The sequence below is a fragment of the Eupeodes corollae genome, chromosome 1 (genome assembly GCF_945859685.1).
Source record: "Eupeodes corollae chromosome 1, idEupCoro1.1, whole genome shotgun sequence".
NCBI classification, from domain to species: Eukaryota; Metazoa; Arthropoda; class Insecta; order Diptera; family Syrphidae; genus Eupeodes; species Eupeodes corollae.
This window is the reverse complement of record NC_079147.1, coordinates 225,915,112-225,941,685: the sequence shown is the minus strand read 5'-3', so window position 1 is coordinate 225,941,685 and position 26,574 is coordinate 225,915,112. Positions and strand designations below refer to the sequence as shown.

At 37.5% G+C, this 26,574-nt stretch overlaps 2 protein-coding genes across 4 annotated transcripts; both read right to left on the bottom strand.

The window, feature by feature from the left end:
- Window positions 1-1,918: 1,918 nt before the first annotated feature.
- Window positions 1,919-3,270, bottom strand: LOC129940914 (lectizyme-like). 2 transcript variants are annotated; one of them, XR_008780787.1, is made up of 3 exons: window positions 2,564-3,270; window positions 2,155-2,497; window positions 1,919-2,097 (listed from the first exon to the last, which is right to left on the bottom strand). XR_008780787.1 is itself a non-coding variant. In XM_056049440.1 (2 exons), exons 1-2 carry the CDS (start codon window positions 3,092-3,094, stop codon window positions 2,216-2,218), a joined length of 813 nt encoding a protein of 270 aa, XP_055905415.1. In that variant the 5' UTR covers window positions 3,095-3,270; the 3' UTR covers window positions 2,123-2,215. The 2 variants fall into 2 exon arrangements, 1 of the variants encoding a protein (XP_055905415.1); XM_056049440.1 differs by lacking the exon at window positions 1,919-2,097 and having other exon boundaries at window positions 2,123-2,497.
- On the bottom strand, window positions 3,164-26,574 carry LOC129940913 (uncharacterized). 2 transcript variants are annotated; one of them, XR_008780786.1, is made up of 3 exons: window positions 25,061-26,572; window positions 19,203-20,447; window positions 3,164-3,298 (listed from the first exon to the last, which is right to left on the bottom strand). XR_008780786.1 is itself a non-coding variant. In XM_056049439.1 (2 exons), the coding sequence occupies exons 1-2, from the start codon at window positions 26,294-26,296 to the stop codon at window positions 19,254-19,256; spliced, it is 2,430 nt and encodes an 809-aa protein (XP_055905414.1). In that variant the 5' UTR covers window positions 26,297-26,574; the 3' UTR covers window positions 19,207-19,253. The 2 variants fall into 2 exon arrangements, 1 of the variants encoding a protein (XP_055905414.1); XM_056049439.1 differs by lacking the exon at window positions 3,164-3,298 and having other exon boundaries at window positions 19,207-20,447; window positions 25,061-26,574.

Below are 26,574 nucleotides of genomic sequence, written 5' to 3'. Positions count from 1 at the left end.
CAAACCAGCGTCTTAAGATACCCAAGTCTGAGTTAAAGTCAGAAATTAAATTAACCATAGAACTGCAACCATATGAAAAGGCCTTATCATCAGCAAATGCTGTAATTTGCCTTTGAATTCTTGGGGAACACCAATACTAATTTCACACAAACTACCATTTAATTTCACTAATTGCTTTCTATTGGACGTAAATGCAATTTTCTTAAATGTTCAGGAATCACGGTTAAAGTTTGCTTGCTTATTGAAAATACTATATCGCCCTAAAATAGGCCTACAGAATCGACTTCAAGAGTCCTAAAAATAGCTGACTATTCAGTGAGTTAGAGTTCATATTCTTACCTTTTATATCTTTCACCTCTTTCTTTTTTGAGCTTGTGAAGGGTTTGAACTATTGTGGAGCGCAAGGTACATTACGACTTTGTTGCTCCGAAAAATTTTATAGTTTAAACTGTTGTGTCAAACAAAAAAGTGGCCTCTTTTGGGCACTAGCAAAGATACAAACACGTCAATTTTACACGGATAAAACTTGACATTTGCGACATTATGGCGTTCTTAACTCAATTTCAGAAAAAATTGCAATTGCGTCGATATTGCACCGGAGGTGCGACATGTTTTAGAGTTTTCAACAATTCTAGTAGGCACATTTATATAAGAATCTAAACCATTCTTATGGCCAACAACATTAAATAGTTATCCACGTATTGGGTTTTAGAGAGAAGATCAATATTTATGTCACCCAGAAAAATCAAATTTTTAGTTTTTTCATTCATCAACAGAGTATTAAGTTCCTCAAGAAAGACATCCCTACCACCATCATGAAGCCTACAGACACAAATCAAGCAGTGTTTTTCATTATTCAAATTAAGAGTAACTTTAATTATATCCGCAGTGACCAAATTATTACTGACAACATCACAATTAATGTATATATTTTTGACAAAAACACCCACACACACCAGCACTATAAATATTATTACTTGTGGCAAAAAAAGTATACCCAAGAATTATGAAATTACCTTTCTCAATATCAAAGATCTAAATTTTAGTAACAAAAATAAAATCAGGCTTATTTAAACATGATTCAATATGTAGCAATAACAAATCAAAATTTGCACGCAGACTACGGATGTTTTGATGTATAATAAAGAAATTATTTGGGTAAACATTGTTATTCAGAAAAACACTTAACAATAGATCATTTTAAAAATTATATGAGAACACAAGTTCTGCTGGATCAAAATTTTGTAAATTTTTAAAAGGCATTCATTTTAAAGATTATTTAAGTCTTCTAAACACTTGATTTTAATCGCTTTTTACCTTCTTGTTTTCTGATTAAAAGATTGGTTTTTTGAAACCATAGAAATTTGTATCCTTTAGATTTCCTGGCAATATCGGCTGCTTTTCGAGTTTTCAAGTGTGGTATTTATATAAATAGCGCTTTGTTCGCTGTATTTATTCCCAACAATTTTAGCTGTCATGCGTTTTTTGAACTCCACTGTTTTCCTCATAAGCGTACGTTTAGTGTTATGTGAGCAAAATTTTATACACAAAAAACTTGTAAAAGATGGTTCATAAGTTGCAGCAGCAGAGAAACTTGGTATAATACCACTCTTATTGATTTTTTGTGTATAAAAGTTATCAATTTCTTTTTTACTTATGTTCTCATCCAGTCCAACGGAGAAAAGGTTAAGAGCTTTATCCAAAGCTTTCGCTTTATTTAAATCCGGAATTCCAATTATCTCCACAGTATTCTCTAATTGTTGTTGTTCAAGCGAATTCACTATAAAAAAGAGGTGACCTAAGTAGCTACCTTGGGGTACTCGAGAAAAAGGTAGGGAAGAACGCATCTGAATCGAACAGTGTAGACGCAGCTTTCTAAGTAAGAAATAATTTATTGCAACAAAACCTAGATGCAGTGATTTTATTATAAATATGTCAAGCAGGCATTTATCATGTTAACTCTAATCTAGTTTTAATCCGAAAGTATTACTAATGTTCTTATAAATTTTGTAAACCACAAGCACAAAGCAAAAAATCACCAATGTCAGAATGTGTTTCTTTCTTCAGTTATTGACGATTTCTTGACCATTACTATCCCTGGGAATAAAATTGAGACAATAAATTATTACAAAATGTCTCTTTTTATTGATTTACCTTTTTTGATTAGTTTCGAAATCGTATTTTTATTCGTAATTTGTTTAAACAATACAAACAATCATTTCGGTACTTTTTCATGTTTTGTTATCCACGAATTAAAAGCAGAGACACGCACATACACAGATGGAGAGTTCTTCTGGCCACATGGTATTTTTGCCCATGAAACAATACCAATTAAAGTATTTCCCTGCATAAGTGGACCTCCAGAATCAGACCTACAAATGCTTATTCCTGAGTCCATGTCGCCGGTGCATATGTTTGTTTCGTGCAAATTTGTTCCATGTGATCCAAGTGCCTTTTCACATCGCGATAATGTCCAAATTGGTAACGAATTTACAACCTAAAATAATTAATACAAGTTTTTAACAATGTACTTTCTTTTTAACACAAATCATGAGTGTATTACCTGAAGTGAAGAAGGAAACTTATCAACTGATGTCGTCGATGTACTTCCCCATCCATACAACGAAGCACTTCCACTGGGAATGGATTCCGCTTGAGGAAGACTGGCAGCTCGAACGGCTGACGTCCATTTAAATGCTGTCTTAGTATAAACTAAACCGATGTCATAGGGAGCGATACCTCCCACAAATAGGTCATGCACAACGTAGTAGTCAATCTTGCGCTTTTGAACGGTACTCGACTCGTCGTCTACTAATATGCTTCCAGCAACCAAGACCGTACTGTCTACGAGGCTCTTCGAGGACAAGCAATGAGCAGCGGTCACAACCCAATTAGCATTGAGTATCGTCCCTCCACAATAATGAACACTGCTTCCCTTTTCAGATTTTTGAAGCGACACAATAAAGGGTGCACTATTTGCAAGCGCCTCCTTTCCACCTACAATACGTGCTTGTCCTGCAACGCTTATCGAAGTCGTAGCGAAGCATATTAAAAATACCACAAGAATGGTCGCGCACCTTGATTTGATTGCCATGCCTCGTTAAAAGCTTTTTGATTTAGATTCCAAGAGACGCCAAGTATTTATGTCCACGATAAAATCATGCATATATCAGAGACGTCTTTCTATTACTTTGTATATTGTTTTGATGCAGGGCTGTTTTGAAATTTAAGTCGCCCGCACTGTCAACGTGATGGACTTTTAATTGCTACTAGAACTTTTTGAGTATCCGTATACATACTTAAAAGAGAAACAAGATAATTGATTTAAGTTATTATTGTTTTTTTTTTTTTAATTTTATTTTCAGTTTATCTTATCGCTATTTATTACGAAGAAATTGCAAATTACAAAGAGTGTAGGTATTAGGCAAAGCGTAAGGGGAAAGCCCAAATTTATAAAAAAAAGAAGATTAATCAAAATTTAAAATTTCGGAGATTTGGAAAAAACTAAAGACTGTTTGAGCTTTGTTATTGTTAAGAATATGTGTAAATATAAATGTTTGTAAATTTTTTAATTATAAAACAAATGTCGATGTAAAATGTTATCAATATTGTTTCTATTTTGTTGATAAAGATCGGTTTTTTTTTGTCTTAGTCCCATCGTTTGAACCATTTATGTCTTGAAATTATCCGCGCATGTGTTTAAGTAAATTGGATCTAGATTTCTTACTGAATACATTTTATATTTATTTTGTTACCATTATCTGAGAACTTCATTGGAAATGTTATGGCAATTATGCTGTGGATACAGTGCCGCACTTAATTATGGGCACCGCACATCAAGCCATTTGAACTTTAAAGCCACATTTTGAGCCTTGGTTGATTTTTGTTAATTTGTTTTTGTCTAGTATATGCATATACAGTACGTTCTCAATTATCTCAACTAGTCAGAACAAGGGTAGTTGCAATCACCGAGGTTGTTGCAATAACAACGAAATGATGATGAAAAATGAAAATCAGAAAATCAACACTTATTTAATGCAACATGAATATTTAATAAGAAACAAAACTAGGTTAGGTTAGGTTGGAGTGGCTATCCAGATATCATTGACACACGTAGACCTCAAGGGTCCATTGTGGTACCACTAATGAGGTTACTCATGGGATACTAATGAATTTAAACAAACCATTTTGTACTTTTAATAAAGTTAGAGAGACGTTTTGTGTCAATCGTTGCCAGTTCACTGGTATTATCGAAGAAGGGATTACCGAGAAAGTAATTCCTTCTAATGGAGAGTTCTGGACATGTACATAGAAGGTGTTGGACTGTTTCCTCTTCCTCCTCGTCCATGCAGCTTCTACAGAAGTCATTTGTGTAGACCCCTAGCCTCAGAGCATGTATTCCTATGAGGCAGTGTCCCGTTATTACTCCAATTGTAGAGCTTATACTTTGTCTGCTCAGTGATATCAAGCCTTTTGACCGTTTTAAGTCAATACTTGGCCATATTTGCTTGGTTGCCAGGCAGGTGGTACTTTGTGACCATCTAGTATTTGTTGTTACTAAAGCATATTGCTTGAGAAGATATTTGCATGTAGCAAGTGGTGTTCCTATGTTATGTTTTTGTCTAACATAAGGCAGAAGTGTTCCGTTTTTGGCGAGCTCATCGGCTTTGCAATTTCCCGGAATGTCTCTGTGGCCCGGCACTCAAATGAGGTGAATGTTAAACTGTTCCGTCATCTCCTTCAGAGATGATTGACAATCGTGGACTGTTCGAGAGTTTGTGGAGACAGACGCGAGAGATTTAAGAGCGGCTTGGCTGTCCGAGAAGATTCGTATATCCTTACAAGATATAACGTTTTCTTTGAGCCAGGATAGTGCTTCTTTAATCGCCATTACTTCTGCCTGGAATACACTACATTGATTGGGAAGTCTATAGGATAGACTGAGATTCAGTTGTTCTCCGTGATCGGTCTTTGAACCGTCAGTATAGAAGTGTACCGCATCGTCTTCCAGGGGTCCCTCTTCTTCCCAGGAGGATCTTGAAGGGATGGACACATGGAATCTTTTACCAAATACCATTTTTGGGGTGGTATAGTCTAAGCGATCTGGGATAGATCTGAAATTGTCTAGAATAGTTGTATGTCCAGTATTGTTACTGGTCCATTGAGAGGTGGCTCTAAGCCTTACACATGAGTTGGCAGCCACCTTTTTAGAGAAGATGTCAAGTGGTGTTAGGTTTAAAAGCACTTCCAGTGCCTCGGTTGGTGTTGTGCGAAGTGCTCCTGTGATGCACATACCTGCTGACCGCTGGACTTTAATGAGTTTATATAGATTTACCATCTTATCCAGTGCGGTCCACCATACGACGGCTCCATAAATGAGTATCGGCCTGATTACCGAAGTGTATAGCCAGTGGGTTATTTTTGGGGATAAGCCCCATTTTGATCCTATGGCCTTTTTACAAGTAAAAAGCGCTACAGTAGCCTTTTTTACTCTTTCATCAATATTTGCCTTCCAATTTAGTTTTTTGTCTAAAATGAGGCCCAAATATTTAGCTTGGTCGGAAAAGCTTAATGGTATTCCTTTAATCTTGGGTGGGCTAATCTGAGGAATTTTATATCTTCTCGAGAAGAGTATTAATTCTGTTTTGTGTGGGTTGACGTCCAATCCACATTGCTTAGCCCATTTAGTAAGCCTGTTTAGGGCATTTTGTAGGAGTTCCGAGAGAACTTGGGGGTGCTTCCCAGATACGGATATCGCAACGTCGTCGTCAGCGTAGGCAATCACCTTGAAACCGTCTGTTTCCAATGCTGTAAGTAAGTCGTTTACTACCATGTTCCATAAAAGAGGCGAAAGGACTCCACCTTGGGGAGTGCCTCGATTCACCGATCTGGTGGTAGTAAAACTTCTCATGTTAGAAATTATTGTCCTGCTTTTGAGCATGAGACTTATAAGATCTATGAGTGACTTCTCTAATTTCAGCTTATCCATTGCTGTTGTGATCGCCTGGTAACTGACGTTGTTGAAAGCTCCTTCAATATCTAGGAACGCTACCAGGTTATATTCTTTGTATTCGAGGGAATGTTCAATAGTACGTACCAGTGAGTGAAGTGCTGATTCTACTGATTTTCCCTTAGAGTAAGCATGTTGAGCTGTGGAAATGAGACATGGTTTTGAATTATGTCTGATATAAATTTCAATCAATCTTTCCAAGGTTTTAAGAAGGAAGGATGATAGGCTGATTGGTCGTAGATCTTTAGGGTTAACGTGTGAGGGTTTCCCTGCTTTGGAAATGAAGACTACTTTTGCCATTCTCCAGACTTTGGGAATATATCTCAACCTTACACAGCTTGTCAGAATGATTTCCAATGGTGGAATAATCATGTCTGAGCACTTTTGTAGTTCGGCCTCAATGATTCCATCTGGTCCTGGAGATTTATATGGATCAAAGCTGTCAATGGCCCATTGCAGTTTTTCCCGCGTTATTAGATCAACTAAATCGCTTGTAGAAGCTTGAGACTCTGATGTTAAGTCGTTGAGTATGTTAGAACTACCTGGAAAGTGGGTGTCTAATAACAGATTAAGAGATTCTTCATCTGTGATAGTCCACGTGCCTGCTTCTGTCTTTAAAGCACTGGGTATTGTTGGACTTTTTGAGAGAATTTTCCTGAGTCTTGAGGCTTCTGAAGTATTTTCTATTTTACCACAAAAATTTCTCCAAGAAGACCTCTTACTCTTTCTTAATTCTTTTTTATATTGCTTTAGAGCTTGTTTGTATAAGTCCCAGTCAGAAGGAGATCTAGTGTACTTAGATCTGTTGAAGAGTTTGCGACAGCTCTTTCTGAGTGGTTCTAGTTCTGTATGCCACCAATGAGGTTTCTTTTTACCCTTTAAAATGGTTACAGGGCATGAAGTTCTCATTGATTCATTTAAGGCTTCGGTGAGATGATTTACAGAAAGGTCTAGTTCATCTTTACTGGAGGAGCTTTTAAGAAGGTTGTGATTAAGCAGTTGTGCTAGTACCTCCCTATAAAGCTCCCAGTTTGTATTCCGGTGATTTCGAAATCCCGTAGATGTATTTGCTACATCTTTGAGCTCAAACTGAATGTATTTGTGGTCAGAGAAGGAATTCTCTTTTGAGACATGCCAGTTTAAAATCATATTGTGGATCGAGGCGGAGGTAAGTGTAATATCAAGCACCTCTTTCCTATTTTTGGTTACAAAAGTGGGTTCATTACCAATATTACTTATGAGTAGGTTAGTGTTTAGTAAATAATCAAATAATTACTCACCTCTCTCATTTATATCAGAGCTACCCCATACCGTGTGATGGGCGTTAGCGGCTGAACCAATTAGGAGACCAACTTTTTTCGATTAGAAACAAAACTAAAATAAGTTAATTAATTATAAGATATAAAAGTAGATACATAAATACATAATATTTTACCAGAAAAATCTTATACTAAATAAAAGAATTCAATTAGAACCCATAAGTTAAACAGCAAAACAAATCGAAGGTAATATTAACCTTATCGAATTTGAAAGCTGCATTAACTCATTCAAAGGCAACACTCCTGGCTTTGATCGAATATCATACGCTATGATCAAAAACTGCCCAATTTTTCTCAAAAAGCGGATATCTAATCTTTACAACGATATTCTTACTCAAGGTGCCATACCACAAATATGGAAAATTGCTACAGTAGTTCCAATTCCCAAACTGAAGGAAGAAAGTATAAATCTATCCAGGTATAGACCATTATCCCTAGTACCGTGCCTTAGCAAGGTCTTAGAAAAATTATATCTTATAAACTATCTTGATTCCTCGAAAGAAACAACCTGGTAGATATCTACCAAGTTGCCTTTAAAAGAGGCAAAGGTACAATCGATTCACTTTTACACGTCGAAGAATTTATTGCTTCAAACTTATCGTCAAAAAATCATGTTTTACTCTTTTCCATTGACTTCGAAAAAGCTTTTGATCGAATCGGAGTCCACGTTATTTTAGACGAATTAACCCAATGGAAAGTAGGTCCATTTTTAACTCATAGGAAATTTCGAATAAAAATAAAAAATACATTTTCTTCCGTGTACAATCTTTTGAAAACGGTATTCCCCAAAGATCGCCTCTTTCAGTTATGCTCTTCGTTATAGCTTTCAATAAAATAAGTACTATAATCGAAAAATAAAACAAAATTAACTATTCTTTATACTCCGATGATTTAATTATTGTATCCAAATGCAAAGACCTTAACCATGAAGCAGCTGATTTTTCAAATATAATTTTAGATATACAAAATAGGAAAGTACCTGTTAGTAAATAAGGATATGCATATAAAAACAAAAGTTGCACTTATCGAGTCAACTGTTTTTGAAGAGTTGCGATTACCGCGTCAATAATGATAAAAAATCAGATGATGCGAAATTGAAACGAGAGTTGCGTTAATCGAGAACGTACTGTATTTACTATCAAAAATAGTTAGTTTGATTAAAATATTTTTTTCAGGTTTAAATACAAAAATATTAAAGTTAGAAAACACGGTAGTTCTCCAGAACAACATTATTGGCACATTATGTTTGTCTTGAAATAATTACAGCTTTCTGACAGTTCTGTCAGCCAAATTAAAAACTAAACTTTCATTGGGCAGGTTGAGACAACATAAGGGACTTCATTTTCAGTCAACTTAATTCTTTGAACGTACATTTGACCAAGGTAACTAGTTAGTTTATCAAGTGTCATACATTTCAAACTCGCAACCTAACTTTCTTACCTATACCTTCAGTTGATCGTGCCAAAAACAATTGTTGTCTAAAAAACACTTCTTTGGCAAGCTACAAGGCCATAACGATTTGTATTTTGTATTCTAAAAAAATATTAGTTACTTATTTTCCAAATTCACAAGGAACCCTTTTACAGAAAACATTAAAATGAAGTTGTGCAGAAAATAAATAAATTATAGAGAATTAAAGTTCAGCTTTCAGTTGAATTAAAAAACATAATCTACTGTCATTTTGCTAGAAGTAGACTTTTCTTAATAGTTAGGAAGTTTTTTCTAGTCAACTTTACAATAAAGTTGCCTTAATTGGAAGGCAATTTTTTGGCAGCACTAGAAACTTGCCTCACTTTCTAGTCCCTTACATATGTCACCTGGACCTGCCCTTGGTTTTCTTCATTGGAAACAAACATTGAAATTTTGTTGGCAGCTGTCATTGAAACAAATTTCCTGATTGAAACCACCGAAAAATGTTTACTGACAGAAATATGTCATTGGAGTTGTGTGAAATTGGAACACAAATCAGTGGAACGATTAGTTTCACTTTTGAACATAAAAGTATCAGCTGTTCAGGAAAATGAATTTCCTTTCGGGAAAAAGAAAAATGCGTTTAAGAATTGAATAATTTCGCAATTACACTTATTTTTCTCAAAAAAAAAAATGATTTAAATGATAGCTATAACTGGCGCCTAAAATAAGTTTTTCAGGTTTGAAGACAAAAATATTGAAGTTAGACAACACCTTATTTCTCAAAAAATTATTGGTCGCACTCACAAAGCTAGTGGCTACGTAGTCAAGGGATTCTGATTGGCTAAATCTAACTACAAAAGTAGTTAAAATTTCTTCTCCGACGTAGTGTTAAAATTTCGGCTACAAAGTTAGTCAGACTGTCAAACGTAAATACTCAAAATTTACCTAAGTTTCTTTAATCAAATTAATTAGAAAAAAAAAAACAAACAAAAAATCAAAGAAACCTAATTATTTTTTTGACAGTTCGAGCTCTGCTCTGAACTAAAAAAGAAAATACCAGTAGTAATTTTGAAAAAAAATAGTTTTTTGCGAAAATAAAATAAAATTTATTATAATGAACCCAAAAAAAAAAGGGCCACCGAATTGGAAAGAAAAATATGTAATTATTTACATGCATAGTCAAGGCAGGTCATACGCGGAGATTGGACAAATTATGGACAGGAGCAGAAACACAATTCGCAACGTTGTGCAGCGTTTCAAAGGGGAATCAAAAGTGCAAAATATTCTTGTCTTCCTCGGGTTTTGTATGCTCGTTAATGCAGCCGCATTGTACGGAAAGAGAAATTTAACCCTTAAATTACATTAACTAAAATAGCTGCAAAAGTCAACTTAGAATTTGGGAAATTAGTTCACCCTATGACGATAAGAAGAGCAGGTACTCCATGAAGCTGAATACAACGCACGTATTGCTGTTAAGCAGAAAAGAAAACACGGCGGAGGTGGAGGAGTGATGTTATGAGGGTGCACATCTGCTTTGGGCGTGGGCGAGCTTGTTTTTATCGACGGAATTATGGACAAGAAAGTTTATATTAACATTTTGAAAGAAAACCTGAAAAAAAAAATGCTGAAAAGTTGAACTTAACAGGCTCGTTCACGTTTCATTTACGTGCGTATGTGGTTAGCATAAAACATTGCACATGTGCTTCCACGCCCACCACAAGTCCCGGATCCCAATCCAATTGAGCATTTATGGGAAGACTTAAATAGACGCGTAAAAAAGCGTGTGATATCTAATAAAGCTCAACTCTAACTAGCATTGATAGAGGAATTGCAAAGCATAATAGAAGAAACGACGAGAATAAAAGCCTCCCCATCCCCACTAAGTCCTAATACTAACTTATATTTATGTACATTTTAGTGCTGGAAGAATTAGATGTTTTGTTATTCATTATTTTTTTTCTTTAAATCTGGATAACTTATTTTAAATTAAACTAACTGCATTTAATAGTATATATGTATATGCATATACCATACTAATACGAATTTTAAAAATAGCGTGTTTGTGCCAATAAATAAGTGTAACACTGTTAAAACCACTATCCCAAAAATATAAAAACACCCTTTGACCTAAAACATTAGACTTGTTGCTTCGTCTTTTCTAACCATACAAATTCATGAAGCAATTATTTGGACCTTTAAGTCTATGTTTCCAAGAGTACCAATTATTTAAAATATTACTTTGAAGAAGATAAAATTTTGAAAGCTTTCATTAGATATTTTTATTTTAATAAAGTTTTGTAAAACTTTATAGTTAAATTATTAATTTACGATCGATGATTTTGAAACAGTAAAACGTGTAAGTCAGACGCCTTGAATCGCACTCTGTATGATTGTCTTTAAAAATAACGGTCAGAATACGAGGATCATCTTTTTCGTTTTCGCTATAATAGAAACGTAAAACGTAAGGAAGCCTTGGCATGGTCCGTCTTACTTTTTGCCTTGCCTTGTGTATTAAATCTGATGAGGCTTCATTTTGTATTTCTTTTTAATAGACGATCTTAAAATGGCAGACATTTTACCACCTAAAGCATGTGCGGGTGAATTTTTGGACTTAAAGAGATCCTTAAGGAGAAAAGTCGCAGCACCGAACCTTCCGGTGTTGAGATTATTCTCCAACTTTCGGGAATAGTTCTCCTATGATTCCCAAATACCAATAAATAAAAAAACTTGTGTACCAAAGTCTATCATAGCAACTATATTCTATTAAATAAAAAATTGTCAGGGGTTCTTCTTAAAAACCTGTTCGCATTCATGAGACCTGGACTCTTCAGTGGCATAGAGTAGTCTTCTCCGACGAACAAACATTTTATTTTTTGTTTCTTGAAATTTCAAGGGAGGTCTGGAGTGTCCACGGGAGTGCTTGAAATTCAGAGGGAATTCGAAGGGATGTCTTGAAAAGAAGAAAGGCCTTTAAATGTCAAGGGAGGTCTTGAAATGTCAAGGGAGGCTTCAAAAATTTAAGCGAGGTATGGAGATTCAAAGGGACTTCTTTAAATTTCAATTATGAAATTATCAAGGAAGGTCTTGGAATATTGAGGGAGGTCCTGAAATATAAAGAGAGAGATTCTAAGGCAGATCTGGAGATTCTAAGAGAGGTCAGGAGATTCTAAGGAAGGTCTTAACATATCAAGGAAGGTCTCAAAATTTCTTAAAATCTTGAAATATTAATAGAAGGCTTAAAACTGCAAGGGAGGTTTGGAGATTCCAAGAAAGGACTTGAAATATCAAGGGAGTTTTAAAATTTCAAGAGCAGTCTGGAGATTCCAAGGGAAGGATGGATATTCTAAGATCTTGAAATATCAAGCAGGACTTGAAACTTCAAGATTGTTTTGTGGGACAAGTTATCCATACAACAAAATTATGAGTATTTCTATACTATCAACTTATGCATTTCCAAAAAAAAACAAGTGTACCTACTTATATTTTTGTAACAGGCTATTTGTTTCAATAGCTAATGATACAAATTTGAAACGCAAGAAAAATAAATATGTTGTACCGAAAGTTTGAAACACTTGATTACATTAGTAGGGAAAAATTATAGTCAACATAACAACATAAATAATGAGAAAAAATTAAATGCACAAATGAATGAATGTTAATCTCTTATGCTAAACTCTTAAAATCTCTGCCAATTTCCTCAAAGCTGCGTTGCAGTGAATTAACAACAACGTTGGCTACTCCATAATTCTTATAATTCCAAAGCATACAGACTACACCATCCTCCACCTGCAATTCGATAGAAACTTCCAGATCTTTTTGGGAGCAAAGGTTATTCCTGGAAGATAAGAAGATAAGTATACTTGTATACAGATGGATCAAAAACGAAAGAAGAGATGGTGAAGGTGTGTACTCTGAACTACTGAAATTAAGTCTTTCGTTTCGCCTTCCACATCATTGTAGCGTGTTAAGGCGGAACTTTTGACGATAATAGAAGTATTGTCCTGGCTTAAAAAAAATGTGATATCAACATCTGATATCCGTATTTTCAGGCCGATATCAAATCTCAAACAGTCCATAACTGTCGATCATTTCTAATGGAGATTGCACAACAATTTTCGAGGATGACAATGAAGAAGTAACAAATAAAGAAGAAAATTTCATGATCCGCAGATTTAGGAGAAGTTTAAGAGATGCTTCCAACCCACTGGAAGTACCAGAATAAAATAACTAGATTTTGTTCATAGATTTGTGTTATACTTTCGGCTTAGCAAAACACGCATTTCAATATGTTTCAATTCAGACAAGTTCAGGATTTCAAACAACTGTGATTTCTCGGATGTGGAAGTAATCAAAATAGTGTAGGAAATGACTTTGAGCTAGGTTTCTCCCAACCTACAGTTTCAGTAGTTTTAAGCGAATTTCTTAACTTGCTTGAAGCAAGAATCTGCCCAGTTTAGATCAATGCAGATATGTCCACTAATAAAAAGCACTCATTATTGCCACTCTTTACCCTCTCATATAGGAGGTCCTAATGCGTTTAGCTCATGGGCAAACGAATTCCAATATTGGTCTTGGTTTTTTTTTTTCGATGATCCAATCGTCCCGACACCCTTCGCAATGTCGGGGTTTGCCTCCATTAACTCCACTAACTTTGAGAACTGGGCGTTGTTGGTTCTTTCAATGCTATACCAATAAAAGTTGTAATTATACTTTATTTAATAATTATTTAATTTGTTCTTTCCTTTGTCGATGTTCACTAATTTTTTTTATGTCGCAACAATAAATCTAAAAAACTGATTTTTATAAAGTCACTAAAAATTACAGTTCGACCGATTATGACAGATAAAGGCGAGCATTCGACAATAATTGTAATGGAACGACATTTCAATTCGTCAAATTTTTAAAGTTTAAGGCGAACGTTAACTTGGAGAATCGCACACAGTAATGCGAAAAAGTCCCATACGCGACTCGCGAGTAATAATACGGCCCTAATATTCACCTTTGCTGGGTGTCAGGCCATAGAAACGTTTGGCAAATGCTGACATACCAATCGCTACATGTAAACTATTGCTAATGCAGGATGCTTGCTAATGAAGAAGGCAAGCACGAGGTGGAATAACATCACTACGTGTCAGGTCACAAAAAACACCTTGCCTACACTAGATTTAAAGCTATCAAGGTGGTTGCCATCTATAAGCAAATCCCATATATGTAAGCTCGATAGTAAGTATCATAACCGGGCACTGTCTAATAGGAAAGAACGTTAATCTTGCAGAAGCTGTATGGATGAGGAAAAAGTTCTTCACCTTCTGTGTACATGCCCTGCTCTAGCTCAAAACGCTGGAATTACCAAGGAGAATTCTTCTATAACGATCTAAATGATATTAACATAATCAGCCTCTCACGTTCCGTAAGGGTCCCAAATTGAGCTTAGAAGAAAGTCTCAAGATTCATGTGCTATCACAATGGTCCATAAAATTGGCCTTAGTGTGTCCTATTTTATCACGGATAGCCACTATAATCTAACCTAACCTATTCAAGGGGGAAGAAGCTGAAAGTGCATTTTAAGTTCTCTACGAAAATTAACTGTGTTTTTCACACTCCTTATGTGCCATTGGTAAGGAGATCCACAAGCTTTGATGTACAGACACTCCAACGTTAGAAGCGAAAAACGAGGATGAATTATTTGGATGATTCTACTAGATGAAGACATTCATAGTCTGTAAAAGACATACACAGGCTCATGACCAGGTTCAGACAACATAAGCGACTCCACTTGCAGTCAACTGCGTTTTTGAACGTAAATTTTGTTCAAGGCAACTAGTTAGTTCTACAACTTTCATGAACTTCAAACTGGGAACTTTACTTCACTTCAGTTGATCATGCGAAAACTACTAACTAAAAGCCACAATTTCATCTCCACCTGTATTTTGTATTTTAACAAAAATATTACTTATTTCTTTTCCACTTTCACAAAGAAACCTTTTACATAAAAAACATTAAATAGAAAACAAAAACATTTTGAAGAATAAATAAAATACAGAGTAATAAAGTTCAGCTTTCAATATAATAAAAAAAACATGTTCAACTGTCACTTTGGCACAAGTTGCCTTGGCTTGATAGTAAGCTAGATTTTGCTTGATTAATCAGATACTAGAAACTTGCCTTTATTTTCAGATACCTTCTGGAATTGTCCATAAGAAATAAGCGTTTAATACTGTAGCAAATTATCAAAAGATAAACATAGCGTACAGATTTGTTGAACGCAAAGTAAATTTTAAGCCTACTATTAGTCACATTTTTTGTGAGAAATGTAGTTGGAGGATGTTCAAATGGTAGACATGTGCATTCAAGAGGACACAAGCGTCCACAGGTTTTTCTCAAAACCCACCTCTGTCTATCAACTCCTACTCTCACCTCCCCGCGGTGAACATCCGGTGCCTAGTACCTCAACTGGAGATTGGGTCCCAACCCCAGTGGAAAGTTGTTGGGGGCAGCAAACCTCTTTCCACTAAGGCACCTCTCCTTATCCAGGCGGCAGCGGACGAATTCTCGAGATAGAATCTCTACAGTTCCAGTAAGGTTGAACTACTTAGTGAACACCTTATAGGGCTTCTTCGATATATTCGGAGCCCAGGCCTATAAGGAGCGGTTCATCCGGCTCCCCTTCCTTGGAGTTATACTAAGGATCTGGCCCTCCAGGTTGGGGGTTGTGCCGTCCGGGTGACTTCCTGGCCACGTAAAAACATCATAGTTTCGAAGCAACAACAAGCCTCGGATACGGACGGATTCACTGTTGACAACCCACGCAAACGAAATAAGGACAACGAACTTCGGATATGTACGTGGAATGTTAGGTCCCTTAACAGACCACGTGCAGCCGAGCAATTAGCGGAAGCCCTAAACTGCTGCAAGGCAGATATTACAGCCATCCAAGAAGTGCGATGGGATGGACCGGGCAAACGCAAACTAAAAGACTGCTATATCTACTACGGCGACTGCTACCGAGAACAAAGACAGCGTCTATTTGGGTGTGGATTTGTTGTTGGAACTAGGCTCAGGCAAAAAGTCTTGAGTTTCAACAGTGTGAGCGAGCCCATCACGACAATCCGCATCAAGGCTAAATTCGCCAACATAAGCCTAATATGCGCGCATGCCCCAACAGAGGAGAAAGATGCAGACACCAAAGACATATTCTTCGAGCTCTTGGACAAGACATATGAGCAGTGCTCTGGCTATGACATTAAAATTGTCTTAGAAGATTTTAATGCCAAGTTAGGAAGAGAAGACATCTTTGGTGGCATAATCGGGAGATACAGCCTGCACGACACCACCTCCGACAACGGATTCAGGCTGGTCGATTTCGCTGCGGGCGAGACGTTCTGGTAGCTAGTACGCAGTTCACGCATCTTAATATCCACAAGGGGACATGGAAATCTCCTGATCAATCAACCGTCACCAAGATTGACCACATTGCGATCGACGCACGACACTTCTCCAGTATCCAGGATATCCGAACATTCCGAGAGGCCAACATTGACTCGGACCACTACCTCGTTGAAGCCAAGGTACGGCTACGGATATCCCGATCCAAGCCAAAACAAGGAAGTACTGTGAGAAAATTCGACGTTAGACGGCTACAATCGCAAGAGACTGCCATGTCCTTTTCCGATCGAGTCTCTAATAACCTCCTAAGGAGTCCTATGCTTCCTGCATTAAGCATTAAAAAAAAGTGGCAACATTGCCTTGCAGCCATCAGAGATGCCGCCTCTGAAGTGCTAGGTTTCGTACGGCCACCACAGCGAAACCCCTGGTTTGACGACGAATGCCGGCAAGCTCACGCAGCGAAACAAGAGGCATACAAAACGGCGCTGCACAAAAGGACGAGAGCTGCTCGCGAGCTCTACAAGCAGAAGAGGAGAGAAGAACACCAGCTTCTTAGACGGAAAAAAAGAGAGCATGAGAAGCGCGCGATCGAGGAGATAGAGGGATGTCACAACAGGAATGAGGTTCGTTAATTTTACCAAAAGGTAAAAAAAACCTTCTAAGGGTACCAGCCACCTGCCTGTAAAGACGATCAGGGGAACATCGTAGTAGAACCGCAGTCGATGCTGAAAACATGGAAAGATCACTTCTCCAAATTATATTACGGCGATGACGAACCGAATTCCGCTGTAAGGGAGATAGAACCACTCAACCTCGGCGACGCAGATCAACAATTCCGCCTACCCGACCTTGACGAAGTGAAGATAGCTATATCTAAACTTAAGTCAAACAAAGCTGCTCTGGAGCTGACGGCATCACCGCCGAACTATTCAAAGCAGCAGGCGATGACTTGGTAGGGAGCATGCACCAACTCATCTGCAAAATATGGTCGGAAGAAAGCATACATACATAATAATACATAAGAAAGGAGACCCTCTAAACTGCGCCAACTACAGAGGCATCAGTCTCCTTAACGTTGCGTATAAGATCCTCTCTGCCGTATTATGTGAACGTCTGAAGCCATTCGTCAACAACCTGATTGGTCCTTATCAGTGTGGCTTCAGACCAGGAAAGTCCACTATCGACCAAATATTCACACTACGGCAGATCTTGGAAAAAACCCAGGAGCTTCAAATCGATACCCACCATCTTTTTATCGATTTTAAAGCCGCGTATGACAGCATCTATAGGGAAGAGCTCTACCGAGCAATGTCTAGTTTTGGCATCCCTGTCAAACTTATCCGTTTGTGCAGAATGACGATGGAGAATGCACGCTGCTCTATCAAGGTCGGAAAAGATCTTACCGATGCATTTGACGTCAAAAAAGGTTTTAGACAAGGCGATGCACTGTCATGCGACTTCTTCAACATCGTTCTGGAAAGAATTGTGCAAAACTCAACCGTCAACACTAGAGGCACAATCTTCCAAAGATCCATCCAATTACTCGGATACGCAGATGATGTTGACATAATTGGAAGATCAAAGCGTGATGTCAGTGGAGCGTTTTTGAGCATTGCGACGGAAGCGAAGAAGATGGGTTTAGTGGTCAATGAGGGCAAGACCAAGTACATGCTGTCATCAAAAAAGAACATTGAACAACGATGTGTTGGACAAAACGTCACAATGGACAGCTATAACTTTGAAGTAGTTAAGAACTTTGTCTACCTAGGCACCGCTATTAACACAGACAACGACACCAGCGCTGAAATAAAACGAAGAATAACTCTTGCAAATCGCTGCTTCTTTGGACTTAGAAGGCAATTGAGAAGTAAAGTCCTCTCTCGAGCATGTAAAATCACCATCTATAAGACACTCATCATCCCGGTTCTCATTTATGGCGCTGAGGCCTGGACCATGTCAAAGAAAGATGAGAGCGTCTTAGGATGCTTCGAGAGAAAAATTCTTCGGGCGATTTTTGGTCCCGTACGCATAGATGGAGAATGGAGGAGAAGATACAACGACGAGCTGTACGGGCTGTACAGCGACACTGACCTAGTTAGCAGAATCAAAGTCCAACGGCTTAGATGGCTAGGTCATGTAGAGCGGATGGACATCAACGCTCCAGCCCGGAAGGTCTTCGAATCCAATCCCGAGGGACGGCGCAGTAGAGGAAGACCGCGACTCAGGTGGCGCACCCAGGTGGGAGAGGACCTCAACCAACTTGGCGTGCGTAACTGGAGACAGCTAGCTAGGGACCGAGCTGGCTGGAGACGCTTGTTGGTTGAGGCCCAGGTCCGCCCCGGACTGTAGCGCCACCTTAAGTAAGTAAGTAAGTAGTTGGAGGAGTATTCCATAAGTTTTTCAATAGCTTGTTTGATGTGTGTGTAAAAATGTAATGTACTATTGAAAGTCATGCAAACATTTTATACTATGCAAAGTATTCTAAGACTGATTCGTTTAAAATTACACTAGGAAAGTAGGATAAAAAAGAGATTTACGACTGATCACTATACATTTACATTTTGACGACTTAAGGAACAATCCATTTTTCCCAGCAGCGATGAGCTGCAAATCTGAGTTAATTGAACTTACACAATCTTCAATAAGGTTAAGGGGAGAGCGTTTAAATAATTGCACATTATCTGCATACATGTGCACAGAGGAAGACAATATCTTGATATGAAACTCATTATAAATTAAGGAGAAAAGCAAAGGACCTAGTATGAAGCCTTGCGGTATACCCCTAACTGTAGGGAGGACATAAGAGATCTTTCCCTTTAAAAATTGTCTGTTTTCTGATGCTTAGATATGAGAAAAGCGAATTAGATAAATTGAATAATTTTTCTTGGAAAGAAAATTTACTTGCAGGAGTTGTGTAAATAAAATTGCGATTAAACGAAAATCAATGAGTGTGATCCCTTTTGACACTTTACTCAGAAATTATGTTAAATAAGTCATAAATCTAAATTTTTTACATAGCATAAGGCAACAGTGTTTGTTAATTATATAGGTAAAATAAATGACAAATAACTTACCTTACATGACCTTTTTTGAGGAATGGGTCCAACAAATTTTTCTAACCGCACTCATATTTCACCTAAGCTCTTAATCTCTCCATCAGATGTATATTTGGTTTTGGTTGATGAGATAGATGATATGTTGTCTGTTGCATCGCTTTCTAAATCCAAATCAGTTGAAGACAGACCTATTGATGTAGATGATCCAGAAATATTTCTCCAAAAAACTGCTCTGTTTTTGTTTCTTTTGACTTTTCTAGGCATTCCTGTTAGACTATTGGAAGTACTTGAGGATTCAGAATTTATATAACTTTTAGGTCTGTCACCACCAATTAATTTTAATTTAGGAAATGTCATGGATCTGTTTTCAGTGAAACTGTCTTTTAAAATTGCATTCTTTTCAACATTGTCATCAAGTGTTAGTGTATCAAGAAAAATCTTTACAGCACGTTTTATTTCTGCTTCTTTAGGACATGTTTGCTTTACAGGATTTTTGCTTTTAGTGTCTGTTTTAATCGCTTTTATATTTTGAACGATTGATGGATTTTGTTGTGAAAATTCCTTCCTTTGTTGTCCAAGTGTAGAGTAGTTATCGGAAAGATTGACTTCTTCGATTTTTTCCTTCTCATTTATAACCAGTTTTGAAACATCTAACTCTTCATTATGGACAGGCGTTGGATTTTGGTATTCTTGATTGTTCTCTTCTTGATTATGCTCTTTTTTGGATGAACATTTTTTTGAGACAGATGTAGTACCATTTGCGGTGAAGTTTTTACGATTGTTGTATTTATCCAATGCATCAGGTAGGTCGTTTAGTATTCTTTGAAATATCTTAGCTATGATGTCATCTTCAGCTGGATACTCTAATTTATGAAGAGGAGCGGTTTTATTCAATGAATTATCAATATTATTCATCGATGTGGGCAACTCTGACTGAGGAGATGATTTTGCTTGATTCTGCAAAGGTGATGCTATTTTTAAAATTGATTGTTGGCACTCGTTTTCTGTTTGCACGTACACTTCACTTCGGCTTTTAAGTACTTCATTACATCGACTTTGAGATTTCTTTATGGAATTCTTTTTGTTCCTAGTTAATAAAGGACTATCTGAAGGCGACCGTACTCTGTGTTGAATTTTGTGAACTGTCGAAGTGGGATTTACATTTTTCAATGAGGAACTTGATGAACTTAGTGATGAAAATGATCGACGGGAAGAAATTGATTCCCTTTGGAGTGGAGAGGATTCACTGTTTGTTGCAGAGTGCTGAAACGAAAAAAAAAAAAAATTAATTAAATGACTTTTTCAAACCATTGGGAAAATATGCATAGGAGTGGGAAGATATAAACAGAAGTAGGCCTAAACTTTGCTTTGTCATTTTAACACCCGAAACTATATTATTTAGCTTATTCCTTAATTCTAAGCAGATAAACCTGTAACCTGAGATGTGTTAAATTTTTAAAATTGATAACTAAGTCAATCGCAATCTATTTTAGACCGATTGGACCTCAACTAAGCCTTTTTTGGTGCAAATTTACAAGCATTTAAGTTTTAAAATATGTATTAAGCCGGACGATGACGATCGTCGTAAAAAGAACCGGGTTCGCCAACTGACGGGTTTTTTAACTAGAGCTGATTACGTGAATTGTCACACTTAGCTCATGTTTGATTTGACAGATAATTGTTTTATCTTTCCGAACAATGAAAAAAATAAACATCTTTTCAAATGAAGCTCATTTTGATCTTGGCAGGTATGCAAACAAGCAAAATTGTCGCATTTGGGGCACAGAAAACCCGAACGCATACATTGAAAAGACGATACACCCAAAACATGTCACTATTTGGTGCGGATTAAGGTCCAGAGGCATAATAGTGCCATTTTTCTTCGAAAATGTGCAAGCAGTGACCGTTACAGTCAGTGGCGATCGTTATGAACGAATTTTATTATGTTGAACGAATTTTTGTTCATAAAAGGAGGATGAGGATAGTGGCAACATTTGGTTTCAACAGGACGGCGCTTCGTGCCACAAGGCCGAAGATGCACTCGATGTTTTTATAACATTTTGAAAAAAAAAAGTTATTTGGCGGAACTTGCATCACTATGAATCCAAAGAGTATTCAGGGTCATGTATTTTATTGTTATAGTTTACACCTTCATTAATTTGATGCAAACAGAGGCAGCTATCGAATCTATAAAGAAGATTTGTTTAGACAACGATTATTTGACAGGTGTTCACAGGTTCAAAAGTGAACGCCGTGAAGTGTGTGCTGTGGCTCCATCTTGTTGGAACTAGACTTCTTTGTGGTTCCTAGTAAACTGATTTAAGTTTGGTTGGAGGAAGGTCTCAATCATGTGGCAGTAGCGACTAAAATATAACTGTAACTTTTTGAACATTTTCTTCGAACAAATACGGATATAGTGGTAGTAGTAAAAATGTGATTTTATTTATCAGATTAATTAATCAGTGTTTTAGTTTTATTTTCACAGTTATAGCATTGGCTTTTGCAGTCAGCCAGAAGAAAGAGTATAATGTAAACAAGTGCAATATAAATAAATAAATAAATTGGGTGGTTCAAGAGTCCGTTTGAGAACTAGTGCCTAGTGACTGACAACTCTCAACCATTCCTGTGTGCGAGAACTGTTGTCAGGGATGGAAGGGACCTACAGTTTTAATCCGAACGGCAAATTTGAGAAAGCACTTTTCATGACAAGAATCACTCTTGGAGAATTTGTCAATTCCTCGCAAGAGGCAGTACTCGTGAAAAAAACTTTAGGTGGCATAGGCAGGGATCGAACCCACGACCTCTCGCACTAACCATCATGCCACGGGTACTACTACGGTGCAATATAAATAGAATTGTTAATATTTTCAAATTGTATTAAGTTAATTGACTTAACAAATTTGTATCAAGTTTCATAAGGTTCAGAAGGCTAGGAATGGTAGACATGTAGACATGGGGAGATGTGTTTCCACTAAGGCACCTCTAATTATCCAGACGGCAGCGTAGGAATTCAAAAGATGGAATCAACGGTAGCGTCTACGGTTCCAGTAAGGTTGAACTACTGAGTGAACACCTTATAGGGCTTCTTCGACTTATTCGGAGTCCAGGCCTATAAGAAGCGGTTTTATCCGGCTCCCCATCCTTGGAGTTATTCTTAGGATCTGGCCCTCCAGGTGGGGGGTTGTGCCGTCGGGGTGACTTCCTGGCCACGTAAAAGCTTTCATAGTTACGAAAACCAACAGCACTTATTTGGATGCGTCATTGGAGCCCGACTTAGGCAAGAAGTCTTGAGCTATAGGTGCACCAATGACCGCCTCATGACAATACGCATCAAGGCTAAATTCGTCAACACTAGCCTGATATGCGCGCACGCCCCCACAGAAGAGAAAGACGACAACACCAAAGATATGTTCTTCGACCTCTTAGACAAAACATATGAGCAGTGTCCTAGCTACGATATTAAAATTTTCCTGGGCGTTTTTAATGCCAAGCTAGGAAGGGAAGACATTTTTGGTGGAATAATCGGGGAAGAACAGACTGCACACAACACTTCCGACAACGGATTCAGTCTCATAGATTTTGCTGCGGGGCGAAACGTCATGGTAGCCAGTAGCCGTTTTCCACACTTTAACATCTACAAAGGAACTTGGAATTCTCCAGATCAATCTACCGTCAACCAGATTGACCATATTGCGATCGACGCCAGATAAGCTTCCAGCATCATGGATGTCCGAACTTTCCGAGGAGCTACGATTTGGACCACTACCTCGTTGTAGCCAAGGTAGCACTTCGGATTTCCAGACCCAAGGCAAAACAAGGAGGTGCTGGGAAAAGGTACAACGTCGAACGGCTACAATCGCCAGAGATCGCCAAATCCTTTTCCGACCGAGTTACATGTAACCTCTTACAAGGTATCGAAAACCAGTGGAAACATTGCCAAGATGCAATCAGAGAAGCCGCCTCTGAAGTTCTGGGTTTCAAGCATCCACCAACAAGGAACCCCTGGTTTGATGAGGAATGTCGGCAGGAAAATGCAGCCAAACAACAGCCACGCAAAGCGGCGCTGCATAAAAGGACGAGAGCTGCTCATGAGCAGAAGATGCGACAGAAATACCGAATTCTCAGAAAGATTAAGAGAGAGCATAAGAAGCGTGCGGTCGAAGATGTTGAGAGGTTAAAAAGCAGGAATGAAGTTAGAAAGTTTTATGAACAGGTGAAACGAAATTCACAGATACATAAATCTAGAACCGAAGGCTGCAAAGACGAATGTGGAAACATCATAGTGGAACCGCAGTCAATGCTAAGGATATGGAAGGACCACTTCGAATTTCGCTGTTAGGCAGGATCCATTCCACATAGGCGACGAAAGCCAACAATCTAGTCCTCGCGACTTAGACGAAGTTAAAATTGCCATATATAAGCTGAAGTCTAATAAAAATGCTGGAGCGTATTTCTTGAATGCCGAGCTCTTTAAAGCAACTGAGATAAGTTGTTAAGGAGTATGCACCAACTTATCTGTAAGATATGTTCGGAAGAAAGCAAGCCAGATGAATGGAACCTCAGTATTGTTTGCCCGATCCTGAAAAAAGGAGACCCTTTAAACTGCACCAACTATAGAGGAATCAGTCTACTTAACATCGCCAATAAAATCTTCTCTGCCGTAATATGTGAACGTCTAAAGCCCTATTCGACAAATCGAATGGATTACAATAACTTTCTATGGGAAATTATTAATAACAATTCTTAATAATAACAGTTCTCATCTATGGCGCTGAGGCTTGGACCCTGTCAAAGAAAGATGAGAGCATCTTAGGATGCTTCGAGAGAAAAATTCTTCGGGTGATTTTCGGTCCTGTACGCATAGATGGAGAATGGAGGAGAAGATATAACGACGAACTGTACGGGCTGTACAGCGACACTGACCTAGTTAGCAGAATAAAAGTCCAACGGCTTAGATGGCTAGGTCATGTAGAGCGGATGGACATCAACGCTCCAGCCCGGAAAGTCTTCGAATCCAATCCCGAGGGACGGCGCAGTAGAGGAAGACCGTGACTCAGGTGGCGCACGCAGGTGGGTAAAGACCTCAACCAACTTTATGTGCGAAACTGGAGACAGCTAGCTAGAGACCGAGCTGGTTGGAGACGCATGTTGGTTGAGGCCCAGGTCCGCCCCAAACTGTAGCGCCACCTTAAGTAAGTAAGTACTTTGCAAAATCATCAACCAAGGTATACGTAGAGTCGTTACTTAGCCCTTAAACCCCTATTTTTGGTTGTCTTTAGCTTTTTTAAAGGAGCATTTATTAAAAATTTACACCTCATTTTGATTTGATTGACCACTGATAGAAACCACTTAAACATTTTTTTTCTGTAAAATTTGTTTTAAAGAAACTCCACTTTAAGGGGCTTTAAGTTTCAAGCTTAAGCATACTTTTCATTGTAAAGGTCAGGCGAATTACTGAAATTCTGGGTAAACAAATTAGCTGGCCCAACAGTCCGTTGTAAACTAGGGCCTAGTGACTTACAACACTCAACAATTCCTGTGTGCGAGTACTGCTGTCAGCACCTATAGTTTTAAGCCGAATCCGAACGACTAATTTGAGAAAGCACTTTTCATGACAAAAATTACTCTTGGAGTAATTGGAAATGATGTGATTTCTACACTTATCTTTGAAGACTTGAAGAATGTACAAATGACAAATAACCTCTTTCATTCTCGCTGCCTTGTCTGGTTGAAGCTTAAATAAACCTTTGAAAAACAGTATCTAAATCATAATATGGACCATTTAAGTGTTCTGAAGATTATTTCAGCAACAGGCCACAAAAGAAATTCGGATTAATTAAAAACGAAATTAAAATAAACATAATTTTTCTACTCACCTCATTAAAATAGTTGAATTCGAGCGCTTTAAAGAATTTATTGTTTTTCGTTGCATTAGCTTCCGTTCTGGTATCTTTTTCTTTTGCATCTATTTCAATTTCGGGTGGAATAATTTTTTGTTCAAAAGTTTTGACTCTATCTTCATGCCTGCATTCGATGTACCTAACATTGCTTGAATAATTTTCCCCTGCCGTAGATCCTAAAACGCTTTCAGTCTTACCACAGATGGAAATGTTTGTAACCTTTTGGACTTTGCATTCTGGTCTGATGTAAAGAACAGGAAACCTTTCAATATTAAATTTTTTTTGTTCATCTAAATGCTGGGATTTCTTCTGAAGCTTAAAGAAACCTTTAGAAGGATTTGAAGCAATAACATCATAGCTCTCTTCTGGTTTTTGAATTTGTGGCACAGGTTTGGCAATATTCAAGACATTTTCTTTTGTCTTTTTCAAGCGAACAATTGTTTGTGTGCTTTTGCTTTTGAGTTTGTTTTTCTGGAGAATGTATTTCCAAGTGTCAGATACTACTACATCTTGAGTTTTTTGTGGTGGCTTTACTTCTGCTTCGACTTCATTTAAGCACTCAGCGTCATTTTTGAAAATATACTCATTTGACTTATGGAAACGCCTTGGAAACAAGGTTCTCTGCTTAGATGTCATGTCCAATTCTAAATGGGGATGTTCTTCAAAGAAGTCAATGTTCCTGTTTGAAGGATCAGCAAATCTCTGCAATGGAAGCCGACATGAGCTTGTTGCGAGGAGTTTTTTTGATTGCAAACTAATTTTACTGCTTTCATTAAAATTTTCATTTGTTTTAAGTTTAGCAATCGACGACAGAGGTGAGGATATTTTTTTTGAGAGTTTATCTGCAGAAGCTAAAGATCTTCGAAGGCTAGAAAAAGACTCGTTTAAACCTACTTTTTTATTTGAATCAAGAAGCAATGGTTTGGTTTTTATTTTTACTCCACGCAGTGGCTTTTCATTTGGAATATTTGATTTCTTGGATAATCTTGATTTGTTTTTCTTTTGAATAGAACCTACAACAGCGTTATCTTCACAGGTTTTTAGTGTAGCATTATCCAAGGATGTCGACAAAGGCTGTGGTTTTGGCAACTTGGAAATTACATAGGATTCCTTTGTTTGTAGGTTGAATTCCTTTCGCATTTTATTTTGCATTTGCTTGGAACTTTTTAGAAGCTCTTCCACAGATTTATTGTTAAAATTTTTACTGTTCATTGTTAAATTTTGATAAACATAAACAAATGAATTGACATTTCCAATAAATTATTTATTTATTTAAATTTAGTACACAACAATAACAATACACAACGAAAACAAAACTAAACCAAAAACTACTTTGATATTGAGATGGAAAACATTACCTGTCATTATGATTTCTAAATTCTAAACATTCTGCCGATCAGCAGTTGATGAGTGAAATGTGAGATAAAGGGTGTAAGCCATTGACACACTACACCTATAGTATAGTATAGTATGTCAATGGTACAATTGGC

Excerpts from the sequence above, each read along its gene's own strand:
- LOC129940914 (XM_056049440.1), bottom strand. The coding sequence starts at position 3,094 with ATGGCAATCAAATCAAGGTGCGCGACCATTCTTGTGGTATTTTTAATA. Across the intron at positions 2,498-2,563 it reads AGTTTCCTTCTTCACTTCAG|GTTGTAAATTCGTTACCAAT; the intron begins GTAATACACTCA and ends TAATTATTTTAG.
- LOC129940913 (XM_056049439.1), bottom strand. The coding sequence starts at position 26,296 with ATGAACAGTAAAAATTTTAACAATAAATCTGTGGAAGAGCTTCTAAAA. Across the intron at positions 20,448-25,060 it reads AATTCAACTATTTTAATGAG|CACTCTGCAACAAACAGTGA; the intron begins GTGAGTAGAAAA and ends TTTTCGTTTCAG.